The sequence below is a fragment of the Nerophis lumbriciformis genome, linkage group LG03, assembly GCF_033978685.3.
Source record: "Nerophis lumbriciformis linkage group LG03, RoL_Nlum_v2.1, whole genome shotgun sequence".
NCBI classification, from domain to species: domain Eukaryota; kingdom Metazoa; phylum Chordata; class Actinopteri; order Syngnathiformes; family Syngnathidae; genus Nerophis; species Nerophis lumbriciformis.
Window position 1 is genome coordinate 24,325,001 of NC_084550.2, and position 20,000 is coordinate 24,345,000.

General features: G+C 39.3%; 1 protein-coding gene across 1 annotated transcript in view; it reads right to left on the bottom strand.

Annotated features, from left to right (window-relative positions):
* Nucleotides 1–20,000, bottom strand: part of ap1g2 (adaptor related protein complex 1 subunit gamma 2) — an 81,437-nt gene that overhangs the window by 44,348 nt on the left and 17,089 nt on the right. The window contains exons 4-9 of the mRNA XM_061935860.1: nt 17,416–17,557; nt 11,467–11,563; nt 11,306–11,382; nt 6,955–7,050; nt 3,248–3,328; nt 3,038–3,136 (exon numbers count right to left, since the gene is read on the bottom strand). Of these exons, the coding sequence (XP_061791844.1) occupies nt 3,038–3,136; nt 3,248–3,328; nt 6,955–7,050; nt 11,306–11,382; nt 11,467–11,563; nt 17,416–17,557 (592 nt within the window). The remainder of the gene's footprint in view (nt 1–3,037; nt 3,137–3,247; nt 3,329–6,954; nt 7,051–11,305; nt 11,383–11,466; nt 11,564–17,415; nt 17,558–20,000) is intronic.

The window sequence follows — 20,000 nt, forward strand, 5'->3', positions numbered from 1 at the left end:
ATATATATATACATCCTGAAAATATGCAAACAAAACTGTGTTTAGATAATTGATACTTCAAACTTGCATAAATAAATCTTAAGGAATATAAAATAACTTGGCTTCTGAGAGCTTCAAAATGTAATGAATAAAATGCTAAAGTTGTTGATAAACAAGCAATTATTTTAATAATTAAATATGGTCATTTTAAATGAATTATTATGATCATTTAAAATTAATTATTTCCAATATGTTTATTTTAATGTATAATTTTATGGCTGGATGTAATAAGGAGTCAGAAAAAATACAAATAAAAATACAATTAATATTGATGTTTTTAGCAAAATATAGTAAAAATTTTTATTTTTTATTTTTTTTAAATTAATAAATATATATTTTTTTTTAGGTAAGATAAACATAATGCAATGTATCTCTGGTCTGGATGATTTAGTTCTTGTCACCCTGTTGTCCTCCCGTCATAAAAAAAAGGCTGTCCTCACTCATGGAGCTAGAGGGGGGCGTGGCCTCCAGCTCTGGCTGAAAATCGGGAGATTCTCGGGAGAATATTTGTGCCGGGAGGTTTTCGGGAGAGGCGCTGAATTTCGGGAGTCTCCCGGAAAATTCGGGAGGGTTGGCAAGTATGCATTGAGTAAACAACCTCAAAGTGCTACAGTGTATTAAAAAAAATAAAAATAAAAAGATAATAAAAAATAAATACAAATAAAAAGTAGAACAGCCAAATAGCTAAAACTAGTATGCATATATCTAAAAAAAGGCTTTTTTAAAAAGAAGGGTTTTTAGGCCTTTTTTAAAAGCATCCACAGTCTGTGGTGCCCTCAGCTGGTCAGGGAGAGCGTTCCACAGACTGGGAGCGGCGGAGCTGAAAGCCCGGTCTCCCATTGTTCGTATCTTTGTCCTCGGAGGTTGGAGGAGGTTATTTATAACTTTTTACCCACAGGAAAAATGTTAAAACTATGGAAGATGATTGCCGTTTTGGTTGTCAGGAGTCTGAATCCACCATGCATTTGTTTTGGTATTGTCATATTGTGTCTTCCTTTTGGGTGGAAGTTGAAAAAATGTGTTTAAGGATTGGTTTGTTTATGAAGCTTGATGTGGTTTCTGTTATTTTCGGAGAGTTCCTTGACAGTCAATTTAATTATAGTACTCGGTAAAAGGTTTATTATTAGGGCCAAAAATAGATTTTCACTTAACATTACTTTATTTAAAACATTTATTAAGCTTTTTTTTTTTTACTTTAGAAAGTTAAATGGTTGAAACCGATAATGATGCCAAAAAACATAAAAAATAGATGGGAAGTTCTAAAATGCTTATTTTGAAAATTTAATTTTGTTTTTAGTTTATAGATTACATGCAATCTGTTGTGGTGTTCCCTAATTGTGAGTGCACATAAAATGAAGGTGTGTTGTTGCTGGACTGGACCTGCTTTTAAGAACCCTTTAAACAATCTAATTTCATTGGCAACCTGGTCTGGTGAAGATTATTTATTAACTGGCTGGAATATAAAGACAAAATAACATACATCCATAAGCGTGGATGCATTTGAAAAAGTGCAATATATTTATCTGTACAGTAATCTATTTATTTATATCTGCACCTTATTGCTCTTTTATCCTGCACTACCATGAGCTAATGCAACAAAATTTCGTTCTTATCTGTACTGTAAAGTTCACATTTGAATGACAATAAAAAGGAAGCCTAAGTGTAAGTCTAAGTCTAATAAAAAAATAAATAAGAAAGAAAAATAAATATTTTCTTGAACAAAAAGAAACTAAAATAAAATAAAAACAGTTACATAGAAACTAGTAATGAATGAAAATTATAGCTTTTTTGCCAATATCCGATATTCCGATATTGTCCAACTCTTAATTACCGATTCTGATATCAACCGATACCGATATATACAGTCGTGGAATTAACACATTATTATGCCTAATTTTGTTGTGATGCCCCGCTGGATGCATTAAACAATGTAACAAGGTTTAAAAAAATAAATCAAATCAAGTTATGGAAAAAAAATGCCAACATGGCACTGCCATATTTATTATTGAAGTCACAGAGTGCATTATTTTTTTGAACATGCCTCAAAACAGCAGCTTGGAATTTGGGACATGCTCTCCGTGAGAGAGCATGAGGAGGTTGAGGTGGGCGGGGTTGGGGAGAGCGGGGGGGTGTATATTGTAGCGTCCCGGAAGAGTTAGTGCTGCAAGGGGTTCTGGGTATTTGTTCTGTTGTGTTTATGTTGTGTTACGGTGCGGATGTTCTCCCGAAATGTGTTTGTCATTATTGTTTGGTGTGGGTTCACAGTGTGGCGCATATTTGTAACAGTGTTAAAGTTGTTTATACGGCCACCCTCAGTGTGACCTGTATGGCTATTGATCAAGTTTGCTTTGCATTCACTTGTGTGTGTGTAAAAGCTGTATATATTATGTGATTGGGCCGGCACGCTGTTAGTGTGGAGGAAAAGCAGACCTGACGACAGGTTGTAGAGGACGTTAAAGGCAGTGCCTTTAAGGCATGCCCTTGATGTCCGGTTGGAAATCGGGAGAAATTAGGGAGAATGGTTGCCCCGGGAGATTTTCGGGAGGGGCACTGAAATTCGGGAGTCTCCCGGGAAAATTGGAAGGGTTGGCAAGTATGCCCTACGTCCGTGTTTTACCGGATATGTACCGTTCCGTACAGCGGCGTTTTAAAAAGTCATTAATTTTACTCTTTGAAACCGATACCGATAATTTCCGATATTACATTTTAAAGCATTTATCGGCCGATATTATCGGACATCTCTAATATATAATGTAGGAACTAGAATATTAATAACAAAGGGAAACAACCCTTTTCTGTAAATGAGTGAGAATGAGGGGTGAAGGGTGGGTTATTGGATTGGTGCACTAACTGTAAGTGTATCTAGTGTTTTTATGTTGATTTAATAATAAAAAAAGATACAAATATTTATTATTATTATTATTATTTTTTTTTAATAAATAAAAAGCATGTTGTCTATTACTTGAAATGACTGCGAACAAAAAGACAAGTCTCTCACCCTGAGGCCACTCTCCGACTTGATGTCCAGCACCGTAAGAACGGTCTCATACAGCACGGCGTTGCCCACGGTCTTAGTGCTGTCCGTGTTGGTCGCTACCTAAACAGCAAGCACGTGCACACTCAATTATTTGTCATCTGTACTGGCTTTGGGAAGACCAGCGGCCGATGTGGGGCCATGACACGAAACGTCGGTAAGCGTCAATCAAACCTGAGCCAGGAGGTCGTTCATGGCGTCACTCGCTGCCTCGTTGTTGCGACCGAGGATTCTCAGCAGTCTCAAGATGCGCACCTGGGAATGGAAGACACTTCATTCATTTATTGAGCTTATATAAAAGACAGTTCCAATGTTTTGGACTCTCCTTCCAATTCAGTAGCATGTGGAATCGGTTCATAGTAGTGTTGTCCCGATACCAATATTTTGGTACTGGTACACTGCAAAAACTGACATCTAAGTAAGATGAAATATCTCAAATAAGGGTGATATTTGCTTATTTTCCGTCTGATAAGATAATTCTTCTCACTAAGCAGATTTGATGTTAGAGTGTTTTACTTGTTTTAAGTGTTTTGGTCCTAAATGATCTCAGTAAGATATTACAGCATGTTGCTGAGATTTGATGACCTATATTGAGTAAAACATGCTTGAAACTATTTTTGCCCAAAACACACCCAGCAATGGTGCTCAGGAAGGCGGAGAAGAAGAGGGGAAAAGGCGGCCAAAATGGTCAAAAGTCCCAATTTTGTCCAAAATAACTCCCCAGGTTTGAGTCCCACAAGTCCCGCACCCGGCAAAGTCCCACGGGAAGTGGGGGAGAAAAGTGAGAAAAGTCGTCCAAAGTCCCCAAAAATGTTCAAAATACCTACCAAGGTTCGAGTCCCATAAGTCCCGCCGCCGGCCGCGCAAGTCCCAGGATGCCCAAAATGTCCATAACACACCCAGGTTCGAGTCCCACACGGAGTGCCACAAGTCTTAAGACTTGTGGCACTCGAACCCGGATGTGATTTTTGAACATTTTACCGACTTTTCTCACTTTTCTCCCCGCTTTCCCGTGGGACTTTGCTGGGCGCGTTTTGGACATTTTGGGCATCCTGGTCGGCGGCGGGACTTGCGCGGCCGGCGGCGGGACTTGTGGGACTCGAACCTGGGTAGGTATTTTGAAAATTTTTGGGACTTTTGCTGACTTTTCCAACCTTTATCCCCCTCCCCGTGGGACTCGGCTGGGTGTGTTATGGACATTTTGGACATCCCGGGCCATACATAAGATTTTATGTTAGAGTGTTTTACTTGTTTTAAGTGTTTTGGTCCTAAATGATCTCAGTAAGATATTACAGCTTGTAGCTGAGATTTGATGACCTATATTGAGTAAAACATGCTTGAAACTATTTTTGCCCAAAACACACCCAGCAATGGTGCTCAGGAAGGCGGGGAAGAAGAGGGGAAAAGGCGGCCAAAATGGTCAAAAGTCCCAATTTTGTCCAAAATAACTCCCCAGGTTCCAGTCCCACGAGTCCCGCCGCACAAGTCCCAGGATGCAAAAAATGTCCAAAACGCACCCAGCAAAGTCCCACGGGAAGTGGGGGAGAAAAGTGAGAAAAGTCGTCAAAAGTCCCCAAAAGTGTTCAAAATACCTACCCAGGTTCGAGTCCCCACAAGTCCCGCCGTCGGCCGCGCAAGTCCCGGGATGCCCAAAATGTCCATAACACACCCAGCCGAGTCCCACGGGGAGGGGCGATAAAAGTTGGAAAAATCGGCAAAAGTCCCAAAAATGTTCAAAATACCTACCCAGGTTCGAGTCCCACATGGAGTGCTACAAGTCTTAAGACTTTTTACCATCTTTTCTCACTTTTCTCCCCGCCATCCCGTGGGACTTTGCTGGGCGCGTTTTGGACATTTTGGGCATCACTGCCGGCGGCGGGACTTGTGGGACCTGAACCTGGGTAGGTATTTTGAACATTTTTGGGACTTTTGCTGACTTTTCCAACCTTTATCCTCCCTCCCCGTGGGACTCGGCTGGGTGTGTTATGGACATTTTGGGCATCCCGGGACTTGCGCGGCCATACATAAGATTTTATGTCTGAGTGTTTTACTTGTTTTAAGGGTTTTGGTCCTAAATGATCTCAGTAAGATATTACAGCTTGTTGCTGAGATTTGATGACATATATTGAGTAAAACATGCTTGTGACTTCAATAATAAATATGTCAGTGCCATGTTGGCATTTTTTTCCATAACTTGAGTTGATTTATTTTGGAAAACCTTGTTACATTGTTTAATGCAGTGGTTCTTAACCTTGGTGGAGGTACCGAACCCCACCAGTTTCATATGCGCTTTCACCGAACCCTTCTTTAGTAAAAAAAATCTTAATTTAATCTTCATTTATAAATATTAATCATGAAATGATGTTATTATATTAAATAAATACTAATACATACATTTTACAAACAGAATGTTAGAGTAATGATCCCATGTTTACATCTCATTGTGCAAAATGTGAATGTTTTAGTGGGAATTAAATGCGGTATCAGAAAGAGGTATAAATTATTTCCAAAGCAGGACCCCCACCCAGACATACAATACTAGTACACAGCTCATGAAAAACAATATGTTGTGTCACTGTCATTGTAAGTGGGCCAAAACACTTATTTTAGAAAATAATCCCATGGAAATGACTGCTGTCATTTGATTATAATAATAAAACATCCATCACTCCATCCATTTTCTACCGCTTGTCCCTTTTGGCGTCATTAACTTGGTATTTACTCAGGTTTGGGACAGGTGTGCTGCTGGTGTGGCCACAGTGTGCACATCTAAGTTAAAGTACCAATGATTGTCACACACTAGGTGTGGTGAAATGTGTCTTACCCATCACCCTTGTTCACCCCCTGGGAGGTGAGGGTAGCAGTGGGCAGCAGTGGCGGCGCCCGGGAATCATTTTTGGTGATTTAACCCCCAATTCCAACCCTTGATACTGAGTGCCAAGCAGGCAGGTAATGGGTCCCATTTTTATAGTCTTTGGTATGACTCGGCCAGGGTTTGAACTCACAACCTACCGATCTCAGGGCGGACACTCTAACCACTAGGCCACTGAGCTAGAGGGAACATTGTTTGGGGGTATCCATAATACGCCGAGAGGGAGAAGTTTTTATTTACACGATGAGTCGGGTGTGTCCTGACCTCCGCGGCGGAGGCTCCGCCGAACCCCTGAGGCCGACTCACCGAACCCCTAGGGTTCCATCGAACCCAGGTTAAGAACCACTGGTTTAATGCATCCAGCGGGGCATCTCAACACAACTAGGCATAATAATGTGTTAATTCCACGACTGTATATATCGGTATCGGTTGATATCGGAATCGGTAATTAAGAGTTGGACAATATCGGAATATCGGCAAAAAATCCATTATCGGACATTTCTAGTATTCAGTTATAAACATTCATTCACTTTCTTCTTTCCTTCATGGATCTAAACTTTACCGCTGCCGGGTATTTGTTCCTATATCTTTATTGTAATATTTTGAGAATGGGTTTGTTCTATTTTTTGGCCAAAGTAAGACAAAGAAAACAATCTGAAGGTGTCTTTATTTTTTTAGTTTTAATGCCAAGTGTGCACAGATTTCCCTCCATGCGGCCCTTGAGCTAAAATGAGTTTGACACCCCTGTTCTAAATAGTGCCACACAAATTTTAAAAAATCTAAACACTAACTGAGCTATTTACTTGAAGTATTGGAAACTTTTTTTCTACTAAACACACATAAAATGAAACAACATATTATATGTTGGGTTTTTTTTTTCTTCCCCTTGCACCCTTGGTTGTGTGTGGCTCCATTAGAGATTGTATTTAAAAAAACCGTGAAAGAGATGGAGCTGACCTTCAAAGAGACGCTTCGTTCATGAACCACACATCCCACATTTAGCGTGTACCTGCAGGAAAGGGTCGCTGATCCCAGCCACATCGTGCTCTGGAGAATACCCGGAGGTGACCAAGCCTTTCATGATCCGAACCAGGTCTGGCACTGCCTGCGATACACACAATCCGATCCACTTTGTTTATAAAGCACATTTAAAAAAGAACAATAAAAGTTTCACAAAATATGGAGGCGAGTCATCCAGACAAGCCTGTGTTTCTCCTTCCGTCTGTACAGATGCTTGTGGAAATCACACATGAATACCTTAAGAGAAAGCCATTGCAGCTATTTGGGATACAACACTTCTCAGACGGCAAGAGAACGCGGGCTCCAGTGGATGTGATAAAAAAAAAAAGGTAGCGTGTGCTTTGTATTACCTGGCCGTAGGGTTGCGAAAATCCGGGAATATTCAAAGTTGGAAACTTTCCATGGGAATTAACGGGAAATTAATGGGAATAAACATTGAATGCAACATGCTAGACCTTGCAGCATGATTATTAGCTAAAACAACCTGATTTAATGCAAATTCAGTAGAATTTCAACCCTGCACAGTGCATTCCTCACATCACATGTGCAGTGCATTATTCCATCACATGCACAGATCATTCCCAGCATGCTACACACTACAGGCCACACTAGTATTTGAGCCCAAGGACTTCATCCAGTCAGGTAAGTGTTGATGATATTACTGGGGTAAATATATTTGATCTATTGTATTTAAGTTTAATAGAGGTGTAATAGCTTGTTACTGTATGACTGTAGACTACTCCAGCAGACTTCCACTCTTCCTGTACTTGTTAAATGATTTTGGGGCCAATATCTCTAGCTAGCTAGGTTTATGTACCACCACAGTCTCATAATGAACCGAAAATATTTCTCCATTAGCCGTGATGCTAATTTTTTCTATGTTAAAGGGGAACATTATCACCAGACCTATGTAAGCGTCAATATATACCTTCATGTTGCAGAAAAAAGACCATATATTTTTTAACCGATTTCCGAACTCTAAATGGGTGAATTTTGGCGAATTAAACGCCTTTCTATTATTCGCTCTCGGAGCGATGACGTCACAACGTGACGTCACATCAGGAAGCAATCCGCCATTTTCTCAAACAAAGAGTCAAATCAGCTGTTATTTTCCGTTTTTTCGACTGTTTTCCGTACCTTGGAGACATCATGCCTCGTCGGTGTGTTGTCGGAGGGTGTAACAACACGAACAGGGACGGATTCAAGTTGCACCAGTGGCCCAAAGATGCGAAAGTGGCAAGAAATTGGACGTTTGTTCCGCACACTTTACCGACGAAAGCTATGCTACGACAGAGATGGCAAGAATGTGTGGATATCCTGCGACACTCAAAGCAGATGCATTTCCAACGATAAAGTCAAAGAAATCTGCCGAAAGACCCCCATTGAATCTGCCGGAGTGTGTGAACAATTCAGGGACAAAGCACCTCGGTAGCACGGCAAGCAATGGCGGCAGTTTGTTCCCGCAGACGAGCGAGCTAAACCCCCTGGATGTCTTGGCTCACACCGTCCCATATGCCACCGAAGATGATCAAGAGAAGAATATCGACCCTAGCTTCCTTGACCTGCTGACATCAACTCCAAAACTGGACAGATCAGCTTTCAGGAAAAGAGAACGGATGAGGGTATGTCTACAGAATATATTAATTGATGAAAATTGGGCTGTCTGCACTCTCAAAGTGCATGTTGTTGCCAAATGTATTTCATATGCTGTAAACCTAGTTCATAGTTGTTAGTTTCCTTTAATGCCAAACAAACACATACCAATTGTTGGTTAGAAGGCGATCGCCGAATTCGTCCTCGCTTTCTCCCGTGTCGCTGGCTGTCGTGTCGTTTTCGTCGGTTTCGCTTGCATACGGTTCAAACCGATATGGCTCAATAGCTTCAGTTTCTTCTTCAATTTCGTTTTCGCTACCTGCCTCCACACTACAACCATCCGTTTCAATACATGCGTAATCTGTTGAATCGCTTCAGCCGCTGAAATCCGAGTCTGAATCCGAGCTAATGTCGCTATAGCTTGCTGTTCTATGCGCCATGTTTGTTTGTATTGGCATCACTATGTGACGTCACAGGAAAATGGACGGGTGTATATAACGATGGCTAAAATCAGGCACTTTGAAGCTTTTTTTTTAGGGATATTGCGTGATGGGTAAATTTTTTTTAAAAACTTCGAAAAATAAAATAAGCCACTGGGAACTGACATTTAATGGTTTTAACCCTTCTGAAATTGTGATAATGTTCCCCTTTAAATCCCATTCATTTATGCTAACAGCGTTAGCGATCCGAATTGACCTTTTCTGTGATCTGTAAAGTTCAACTAGCAAATACTAAATCAAAACGTGTAGTTTCCTCTGCCTTCTGTTCTGCGGGCCATTCTGTTGTCATAGAAGAACGTAGGTTATAGTTTGATTTAGCATGCTGATTGACTGTTCATTTATTCATCTAGCCTATTTCTATTCATTTGTCCATCAGTAAAATATTTTTAAAGACTACTCCAATTATTTAGCTGACTATTTATATCTGTGTGTGGCATTGCATTAGTGTTTTACAAGAATAAATCAATACAAAGAGAATAATGCCGCGTACACCATCTGATGTGTCGAGACATTTCACCTCAACCAATGTAGGCAGAAAGGCGGTGTACATTTGCAAATTCTGTGCAAAGAGCTACGTCAAAAATGCCACAAAGATGCAGCAGCATATAGACAAGTGCCCAATAATATATAATATTTGTAATTCCCCATTAATTCCCATATATTCCCATTAATTCCCATGGACGGTGTCCAACTTTGAATAATCAAAAAATGGTCAATATTTCCAAACTTCCCAAGCTTAAAGGGGAACATTATCGCCAGACCTATGTAAGCGTCAATATATACCTTGATGTTGCAGAAAAAAGACCATATATTTTTTTAACCGATTTCCGAACTCTAAATGGGTGAATTTTGGCGAATTAAACGCCTTTCTATTATTCGCTCTCGGAGCGATGACGTCACATCGGGAAGCAATCCGCCATTTTCTCAAACACCGAGTCAAATCAGCTCTGTTATTTTCTGTTTTTTCGACCGTTTTCCGTACCTTGGAGACATCATGCCTCGTCGGTGTGTTGTCGGAGGGTGTAACAACACGAACAGGGACGGATTCAAGTTGCACCAGTGGCCCAAAGATGCGAAAGTGGCAGGAAAATGGACGAAATTTGTTCAAAATACGAGACTGTGGGGAAAGCCGACGAAATGGTCAGTCGTTTGTTCCGCACACTTTACCGACGAAAGCTATGCTACGACAGAGATGGCAAGAATGTGTGGATATCCTGCGACACGCAAAGCAGATGCATTTCCAACGATAAAGTCAAAGAAATCTTCCGCCAGACCCCCATTGAATCTGCCGGAGTGTGTGAGCAATTCAGGGACAAAGGACCTCGGTAGCACGGCAAGCAATGGCGGCAGTTTGTTCCCGCAGACGAGCGAGCTAAACCCCCTGGATGTCTTGGCTCACACCGTCCCTTATGCCACCGAAGATGATCAAGAGAAGAATATCGACCCTAGCTTCCCTGGCCTGCTGACATCAACTCCAAAACTGGACAGATCAGCTTTCAGGAAAAGAGAGCGGATGAGGGTATGTCTACAGAATATACTAATTGATGAAAATTGGGCTGTCTGCACTCTCAAAGTGCATGTTGTTGCCAAATGTATTTCATAATGCCAAACAAACACATACCAATCGTTGGTTAGAAGGCGATCGCCGAATTCGTCCTCGCTTTCTCCCGTGTCGCTGGCTGTCGTGTCGTTTTCGTCGGTTTCGCTTGCATACGGTTCAAACCGATATGGCTCAATAGCTTCAGTTTCTTCTTCAATTTCGTTTTCGCTACCTGCCTCCACACTACAACCATCCGTTTCAATACATGCGTAATCTGTTGAATCGCTTAAGCCGCTGAAATCCGAGTCTGAATCCGAGCTAGTGTCACTATAGCTTGCTGTTCTATGCGCCATGTTTGTTTGTGTTGGCATCACTATGTGACGTCACAGGAAAATGGACGGGTGGTTAAAATCAGGCACTTTGAAGCTTTTTTTAGGGATATTGCGTGATGGGTAAAATTTTGAAAAAAACTTCGAAAAATAAAATAAGCCACTGGGAACTGATTTTTAATGCTTTTAACTCTTCTGAAATTGTGATAATGTTCCCCTTTAAGGGCCCCACAGAGCACAGCATTCCAGTTAATTGAAATACCACAACACTGGATATTGTTCAGATCAGTTCAATTTAAGAAATTGCACACAAAGCAACACCGGAGGTGTTTATGTTACGTTATGTTATGTTAGGTATACTTTGCGTGTCCTCGGTACCTTTCTGAAGCGCTCGAGTGTCTCTGGATTGCACACGCACAGCTCCGTGATGAGCACTACGGCGCCATGGAGCACACCTTGGGACAAACACAGCACACGGCCTTGAATATAACAAGCCAGTAAAACGTGTGTCTTGGACGAGGGTCTTGAGGTTGACTGACCGTGGTGCTTTTCCACCAGGAGGGCGCGAGCCGTCGGAGCGAAAAGCTCCCCGAGATCGGGAACTTTTCTCACAATGTGTATTGCACACAGAGCAGCCTAGGTGAACACAAAGAAAGTGGACAGAAGAACAAGCCGTCATTCCTTGTGAGACCTCAAACACAACTTTATTAGGTAAGAGTTCCTCACAATAGCAGCTTGAATACTAATGACACGGCTTGCACATTATAAATAATACAGTGGACCCCCATGCTGTGGTCCACAACCAACAGGAGGCGACGTGTATACTTCTACCTGATACCTTTAGTACCTATCTAAACAGGCATGCTAAGACATAGGTCTGAAGACTCCCACTTAACTGTGTTCCCTAGCTACTGTGCTACCTCAATGCAAACAAGGGTGGGCGGATCGTCAGTACCAATACCAAGAATAGTATCAGCATACCCTGGACTAGGGATGTCATGGTATGAAAATGTTTTATCACGGTTATTGTGACCGAAATCATCGCGGTTATCATAATCGCGGTAATTTAAAATTTGCTCAATACTTTAAAAAACTACTAAATGTACAATACAATGTAAATAGCATGTTAGCATCGATTAGCACGCAGTCATGCAGTGACCAAATAAGGCTGATTAGCACTCCAACACGTAAATAACATCAACAAAGTTACATTTTGTGCATTCAGACACAGTATAAAACGTTTGGTGGACAAAATGAGACAAAGGAGTAGTGGCGTAAAACACGTTTTTCGGTGGCAGCGTCGTAGAAAGTTGTACACGTCAACAAACTACGGTGAGTTCGAGGACTGCCGAAATTAGTAGGACAAAACGGCGCTTGCCAAACAGTCTCATCAGTGAAGCATGTTGAATATAAACAGTAGGATTTCTAACAATTAGGAAGGTTTGTGTCATGTTTGTTCTCCTACAGAAACCATATTAAAACAAAAAATATAATTTTCCCTTCATCTTTTTCTATTTTCATAGATTTTTGAAAAATCTCCAGGGAGCCACAAGGTTGCAGACCCCCGATTTAGAGTAAATACAGACAAATTTATATAGGCAAGGCATAGAGCACAATTTGTACACAAAGCAATTGAAAGTGCTTTACAGAAAAATTAAAAGGCAAAAATAAAGATATAAAATCATGATTTAAAATGAAATCTGAATATACAATCATGACAAAAAAAAAAATCATAATTATTTAAAATCAATCAAATACCGTAGATAAAATACTTCCAGTTGTCATAAGCACAATGAAATAAAAGTGTTTCCATCTTAGATTTGAACATCTCACATCTTCATAAAGACTATTCCAGATTTTAGGAGCATACAACTGAAACATGTTTGGTCCTGACTTTATTTATATAATTAAAACAATGAAAAACATGCATGTATATTTTCATTAGTAATTAATTTTGTGCATAATTTTGCATAAACAATAAAAGTAAAACAAAAACTACTTAATGTACATACAGCTAGCTTAAATAGCATGTTAGCTTTGATTAGCACGCAGTCATGCAGTGACCAAATAAGGCTGATTAGCACTCCAACACGTCAATAACATCAACAAAGTTAAATTTTGTGCATTCAGGCACAGTATAAAACGTTTGGTGGACAAAATGAGACAAAGGAGTAGTGGCATAAAACACGTTTTTCTGTGGCAGCGTCGGAGAATGTTGTACACGTCAACAAACTACGGTGAGTTCGAGGACTGGCGAAATTAGTAGGACAAAACGGCGCTTGCCAAACAGTCTCATCAGTGAAGCATGTTTAATACAAACAGTGGGATTTCTAACAATTAGGAAGGTTTGTGTCATGTTTGTTCTCCTACAGAAACCATATTAAAACAAAAAATATAATTTTCCCTTCATCTTTTTCCATTTTTATAAATTTTGGAAAAAGCTCCAGGGAGCCACTGGGGCGGCGCCTAAGAACCGTAGGTTGCAGACCCCCGATTTAGAGTAAATACAGACATATTTATACAGGCAAGGCATTGAACACAATTTGTACACAAGGCAATTCAAAATGCTTTACAGAAAAATTAAAAGAAAGCAAAAATAAAGATATAACATTTAGAATTTAAATTCAAATCTGAATATACAATCATGATAAAAAAAACAATCATAATTATTTAAAATCAATCAAATACTGTAGATAAAATACTTCCAGTTGTCATAAGCACAATTAAATAAAAGTGTTTCCAGCTTAGATTTGAACATCTCACATCTTCATAAAGACTATTCCAGATTTTAGGAGCATAAAACTGAAACATGTTTGGTCCTGACTATATTTATATAATTAAAACAATGAAAAACATGCATGTTTTTTTCATTAGTAATTAATTTTGTGCATAATTTTGCATAAACAATAAAAGTAAAACAAAAACTACTTAATGTACATACAGCTAGCTTAAATAGCATGCTAGCATCGATTAGCGCGCAGTCATGCAGTGACCAAATAAGGCTGATTAGCACTCCAACACGTCAATAACATCAACAAAGTTACATTTTGTGCATTCAGGCACAGTATAAAACGTTTGGTGGACAAAATGAGACAAAGGAGTAGTAGCATAAAACACGTTTTTCTGTGACAGCGTCGGAGAACGTTGTACACGTCAACAAACTACGGTGAGTTCGAGGACTGCCGAAATTAGTAGGACAAAACGGCGCTTGCCAAACAGTCTCATCAGTGAAGCATGTTTAATATAAACAGTGGGATTTCTAACAATTAGGAAGGTTTGTGTCATGTTTGTTCTCCTACAGAAACCATATTAAAACAAAAAATATAATTTTCCCTTCATCTTTTTCCATTTTTATAAATTTTGGAAAAAGCTCCAGGGAGCCACTAGGGCGGCGCCTAAGAGCCGCAGGTTGCAGACCCCCGATTTAGAGTAAATACAGACGTATTTATACAGGCAAGGCATTGAACACAATTTGTACACAAGGCAATTCAAAATGCTTTACAGAAAAATTAAAAGAAAGCAAAAATAAAGATATAACATTTAGAATTTAAATTCAAATCTGAATATACAATCATGATAAAAAAAACAATCATAATTATTTAAAATCAATCAAATACTGTAGATAAAATACTTCCAGTTGTCATAAGCACAATTAAATAAAAGTGTTTCCAGCTTAGATTTGAACATCTCACATCTTCATAAAGACTATTCCAGATTTTAGGAGCATAAAACTGAAACATGTTTGGTCCTGACTATATTTATATAATTAAAACAATGAAAAACATGCATGTTTTTTTCATTAGTAATTAATTTTGTGCATAATTTTGCATAAACAATAAAAGTAAAACAAAAACTACTTAATGTACATACAGCTAGCTTAAATAGCATGCTAGCATCGATTAGCGCGCAGTCATGCAGTGACCAAATAAGGCTGATTAGCACTCCAACACGTCAATAACATCAACAAAGTTACATTTTGTGCATTCAGGCACAGTATAAAACGTTTGGTGGACAAAATGAGACAAAGGAGTAGTAGCATAAAACACGTTTTTCTGTGACAGCGTCGGAGAACGTTGTACACGTCAACAAACTACGGTGAGTTCGAGGACTGCCGAAATTAGTAGGACAAAACGGCGCTTGCCAAACAGTCTCATCAGTGAAGCATGTTTAATATAAACAGTGGGATTTCTAACAATTAGGAAGGTTTGTGTCATGTTTGTTCTCCTACAGAAACCATATTAAAACAAAAAATATAATTTTCCCTTCATCTTTTTCCATTTTTATAAATTTTGGAAAAAGCTCCAGGGAGCCACTAGGGCGGCGCCTAAGAGCCGCAGGTTGCAGACCCCCGATTTAGAGTAAATACAGACGTATTTATACAGGCAAGGCATTGAACACAATTTGTACACAAGGCAATTCAAAATGCTTTACAGAAAAATTAAAAGAAGGTGAAAATAAAGACATAAATCATAATTTAAATTGAAATCTGAATATACAATCATGATGAAAAACAATCATAATTATTTAAAATCAATCAAATACTGTAGATAAAATACTTCCAGTTGTCATAAGCACAATTAAATAAAAGTGTTTCCAGCTTAGATTTGAACATCTCACATCTTCATAAAGACTATTCCAGATTTTAGGAGCATAAAACTGAAACATGTTTGGTCCTGACTATATTTATATAATTAAAACAATGAAAAACATGCATGTATTTTTTCATTAGTAATTAATTTTGTGCATAATTTTGCATAAACAATAAAAGTAAAACAAAAACTACTTAATGTACATACAGCTAGCTTAAATAGCATGTTAGCATCGATTAGCGCGCAGTCATGCAGTGATCAAATTAGGCTGATTAGCACTCCATCACGTCAATAACCTCAACGAAGCTCACCTTTGTGCATTCAGGCACAGTATAAAACGTTTGGTGGACAAAATGAGACAAAGGAGTTGTGGCATAAAACACCTTTTTCCGTGGCAGCGTCGGAGAACGTACATGTCAACAAACCACGGTGAGTTCGAGGACTGCCGAAATTAGTAGGACAAAACGGCGCTTGCCAAACAGTCTCATCAGTGAAGCATGTTTAATATAAACAGTGGGATTTCTAACAATTAGGAAGGTTTGTGTCATGTTTGTTCTCCTACAGAAACCATATTAAAACAAAAAATTTAATTTTCTCTTCATCTTTTTCTATTTTCATAGATTTTTGAAAAAGCTCCAGGGAGCCACGAGGGCGGCACTAAAGAGGCGCATGTGGCTCTAATGTAAAGTATTGAACAACAGAAGAACAAGTGTTTGTTACATTTTAACAGAAGTGTAGTAACTAACCAGAAATGACCAGTAAATTGGAAATTATATAAGTTTGGACAAAACAGTACGACTGGAAATGACCCAAATTCGGAGCCTTTGTAACCCGTTTTGAAATGTATATGCCAAATAATATGTTGTGACATACAGTCACGATCAAAAGTGTACATACACTTGTAAAGAACATCATGTCATGGCCGTCTTGAGTTTACAATAATTTCTTATTTTTTTGTGATGTAGTGATTGGAGCACATACTTGTTGGTCACAAAAAACATTCATGAAGTTTGGTTCTTTTATGAATTTATTATAGGTCTACTGAAAATGTGACTGGGTCAAAAGTATACATACAGCAATGTTAATATTTGCTTACATGTCCCTTGGCAAGTTTCACTGCAATAAGGCGCTTTTGGTAGCCATCCACAAGCTTTTGCTTGAATTTTTGACCACTCAATTGGTGCAGTTCAGCTAAATGTGTTGCCTGATTTACCCATTCCTTTACCACTTTTGACGTGTGTTTGGGGTCATTGTCCTGTTGCGCCCAAGACCCAACCTCCGGGCTGATGATTTTAGCTTGTCCTGAAGAATTTGGAGGTAATCCTCCTTTTTCATTGTTCCATTTACTCTCTGTAAAGCACCAGTTCCATTGGCAGCAAAACAGGCCCAGAGTATAATACTATCACCACCATGCTTGACGGTATGAATTGTGTTCCTGGGATTAAATGCCTCACCTTTTCTCCTCCAAACATATTGCTGGGTATTGCGGTCAAACAGCTCAATTTTTGTTTCCTCTGACACCACATGGACAAAGATAAGACCTTCTGGAGGAAAGTTCTGTGGTCAGATGAAACAAAAATTGAGCTGTTTGGTCACAATACCCAGCAATATGTTTGGAGGAGAAAAGGTGATAAATAATACATTCATAAATGTTTTTTGTGACCAACAAGTATGTGCTCCAATCACTCTATCACAAAAAAATAAGAGTTGTGGAAATGATTGTAAACTCAAGACAGCCATGACATGATGACATTACAAGTGTATGTAAACTTTTGACCACGACTGTAAATCGCAATATAGACTTTAGGCCACATCGCCCATCCCTACTTCCATGTACCCTTGACATATTGCACACAAATGGAGTGTTGCACACGCTCCTTGATGGACAAGCTTTGTTACCTTCTTCTTAATGTAGGAGTTGGAGGCTCGAAGCAGCCTGTCGATCTCCGGCGCCAGATCCCTGCACATCTCAGCTGAGCCGATACAGGCGAGCGTGCACAGAGCCAGAGACTGCACGTACTGGCTGCTGTGTGACAGGTCACTGGAAGACATGCACAAGTGCACAATGTTCTCTCAGCTTCAGGATTCTATTTCCTAGGCTACCAAAGCGAGTCGTATACTGTCGGTCTCCATCGCCACAAACTACAACCACAATAACGAGTCAATCAAAACAGTGATTTAATGCTCACTAGTTTTGTCATGTCTCTTCCTATGGGACAGCATTAATATTTATGTTTTTGTGTCAAGATTAGGATCGGGTACCAAAACCGGTACTTTTTTGGCACCAACCAAAATGGGCACCGATTCACGTAAAATATAGACGCACAAATTTACAAGCACGCACACACAAACACACACATATATATACAGGTAAAAGCCAGTAAATTAGAATATTTTGAAAAACTTGATTTATTTCAGTAATTGCATTCAAAAGGTGTAACTTGTACATTATATTTATTCATTGCACACAGACTGATGCATTCAAATGTTTATTTCATTTAATTTTGATGATTTGAAGTGGCAACAAATGAAAATCCAAAATTCCGTGTGTCACAAAATTAGAATATTACTTAAGGCTAATACAAAAAAGGGATTTTTAGAAATGTTGGCCAACTGAAAAGTATGAAAATGAAAAATATGAGCATGTACAATACTCAATACTTGGTTGGAGCTCCTTTTGCCTCAATTACTGCGTTAATGCGGCGTGGCATGGAGTCGATGAGTTTCTGGCACTGCTCAGGTGTTATGAGAGCCCAGGTTGCTCTGATAGTGGCCTTCAACTCTTCTGCGTTTTTGGGTCTGGCATTCTGCATCTTCCTTTTCACAATACCCCACAGATTTTCCATGGGGCTAAGGTCAGGGGAGTTGGCGGGCCAATTTAGAACAGAAATACCATGGTCCGTAAACCAGGCACGGGTAGATTTTGCGCTGTGTGCAGGCGCCAAGTCCTGTTGGAACTTGAAATCTCCATCTCCATAGAGCAGGTCAGCAGCAGGAAGCATGAAGTGCTCTAAAACTTGCTGGTAGACGGCTGCGTTGACCCTGGATCTCAGGAAACAGAGTGGACCGACACCAGCAGATGACATGGCACCCCAAACCATCACCCAACCATGCAAATTTTGCATTTCCTTTGGAAATCGAGGTCCCAGAGTCTGGAGGAAGACAGGAGAGGCACAGGATCCACGTTGCCTGAAGTCTAGTGTAAAGTTTCCACCATCAGTGATGGTTTGGAGTGCCATGTCATCTGCTGGTGTCGGTCCACTCTGTTTCCTGAGATCCAGGGTCAACGCAGCCGTCTACCAGCAAGTTTTAGAGCACTTCATGCTTCCTGCTGCTGACCTGCTCTATGGAGATGGAGATTTCAAGTTCCAACAGGACTTGGCGCCTGCACACAGCGCAAAATCTACCCGTGCCTGGTTTACGGACCATGGTATTTCTGTTCTAAATTGGCCCGCCAACTCCCCTGACCTTAGCCCCATAGAAAATCTGTGGGGTATTGTGAAAAGGAAGATGCAGAATGCCAGACCCAAAAACGCAGAAGAGTTGAAGGCCACTATCAGAGCAACCTGGGCTCTCATAACACCTGAGCAGTGCCAGAAACTCATCGACTCCATGCCACGCCGCATTAACGCAGTAATTGAGGCAAAAGGAGCTCCAACCAAGTATTGAGTATTGTACATGCTCATATTTTTCATTTTCATACTTTTCAGTTGGCCAACATTTCTAAAAATCCCTTTTTTGTATTAGCCTTAAGTAATATTCTAATTTTGTGACACACGGAATTTTGGATTTTCATTTGTTGCCACTTCAAATCATCAAAATTAAATGAAATAAACATTTGAATGCATCAGTCTGTGTGCAATGAATAAATATAATGTACAAGTTACACCTTTTGAATGCAATTACTGAAATAAATCAAGTTTTTCAAAATATTCTAATTTACTGGCTTTTACCTGTATATATATAAAGTGTGTATGTATGTGTATGTATATATATATCAAATGTGTGTGCACGTGTATATATATATATATATATATAGGGTGTGAATGTGTGGTATGTGTATATATATATATATATATATATATATATATATTTTTTCTTTTCTTTTATAAACCTTTATTTATAAACTGCAACATTTACAAACAGCGGATAAACAATCAAAATAAGTATGGTGCCAGTATGATGGGTTTTTTCCCAATAAAATACTGGAAAGGATAGAAATGTAGATTGTCTCTTTTATCCGATTATTAATCGATTAATCGAAGTAATAATCGACAGATTAATCGATTATCAAATTAATCGTTAGTTGCAGCCCTAATATATACGTATATATACACACACACACACACACACACATATATATGTATGTATATATATATGTGTATGTATATATATATATATATATATATATATATATACACAAACACACTCACACACACACATACAGTATATTATACAGTGTTTCCCACACATTCATTTATTTG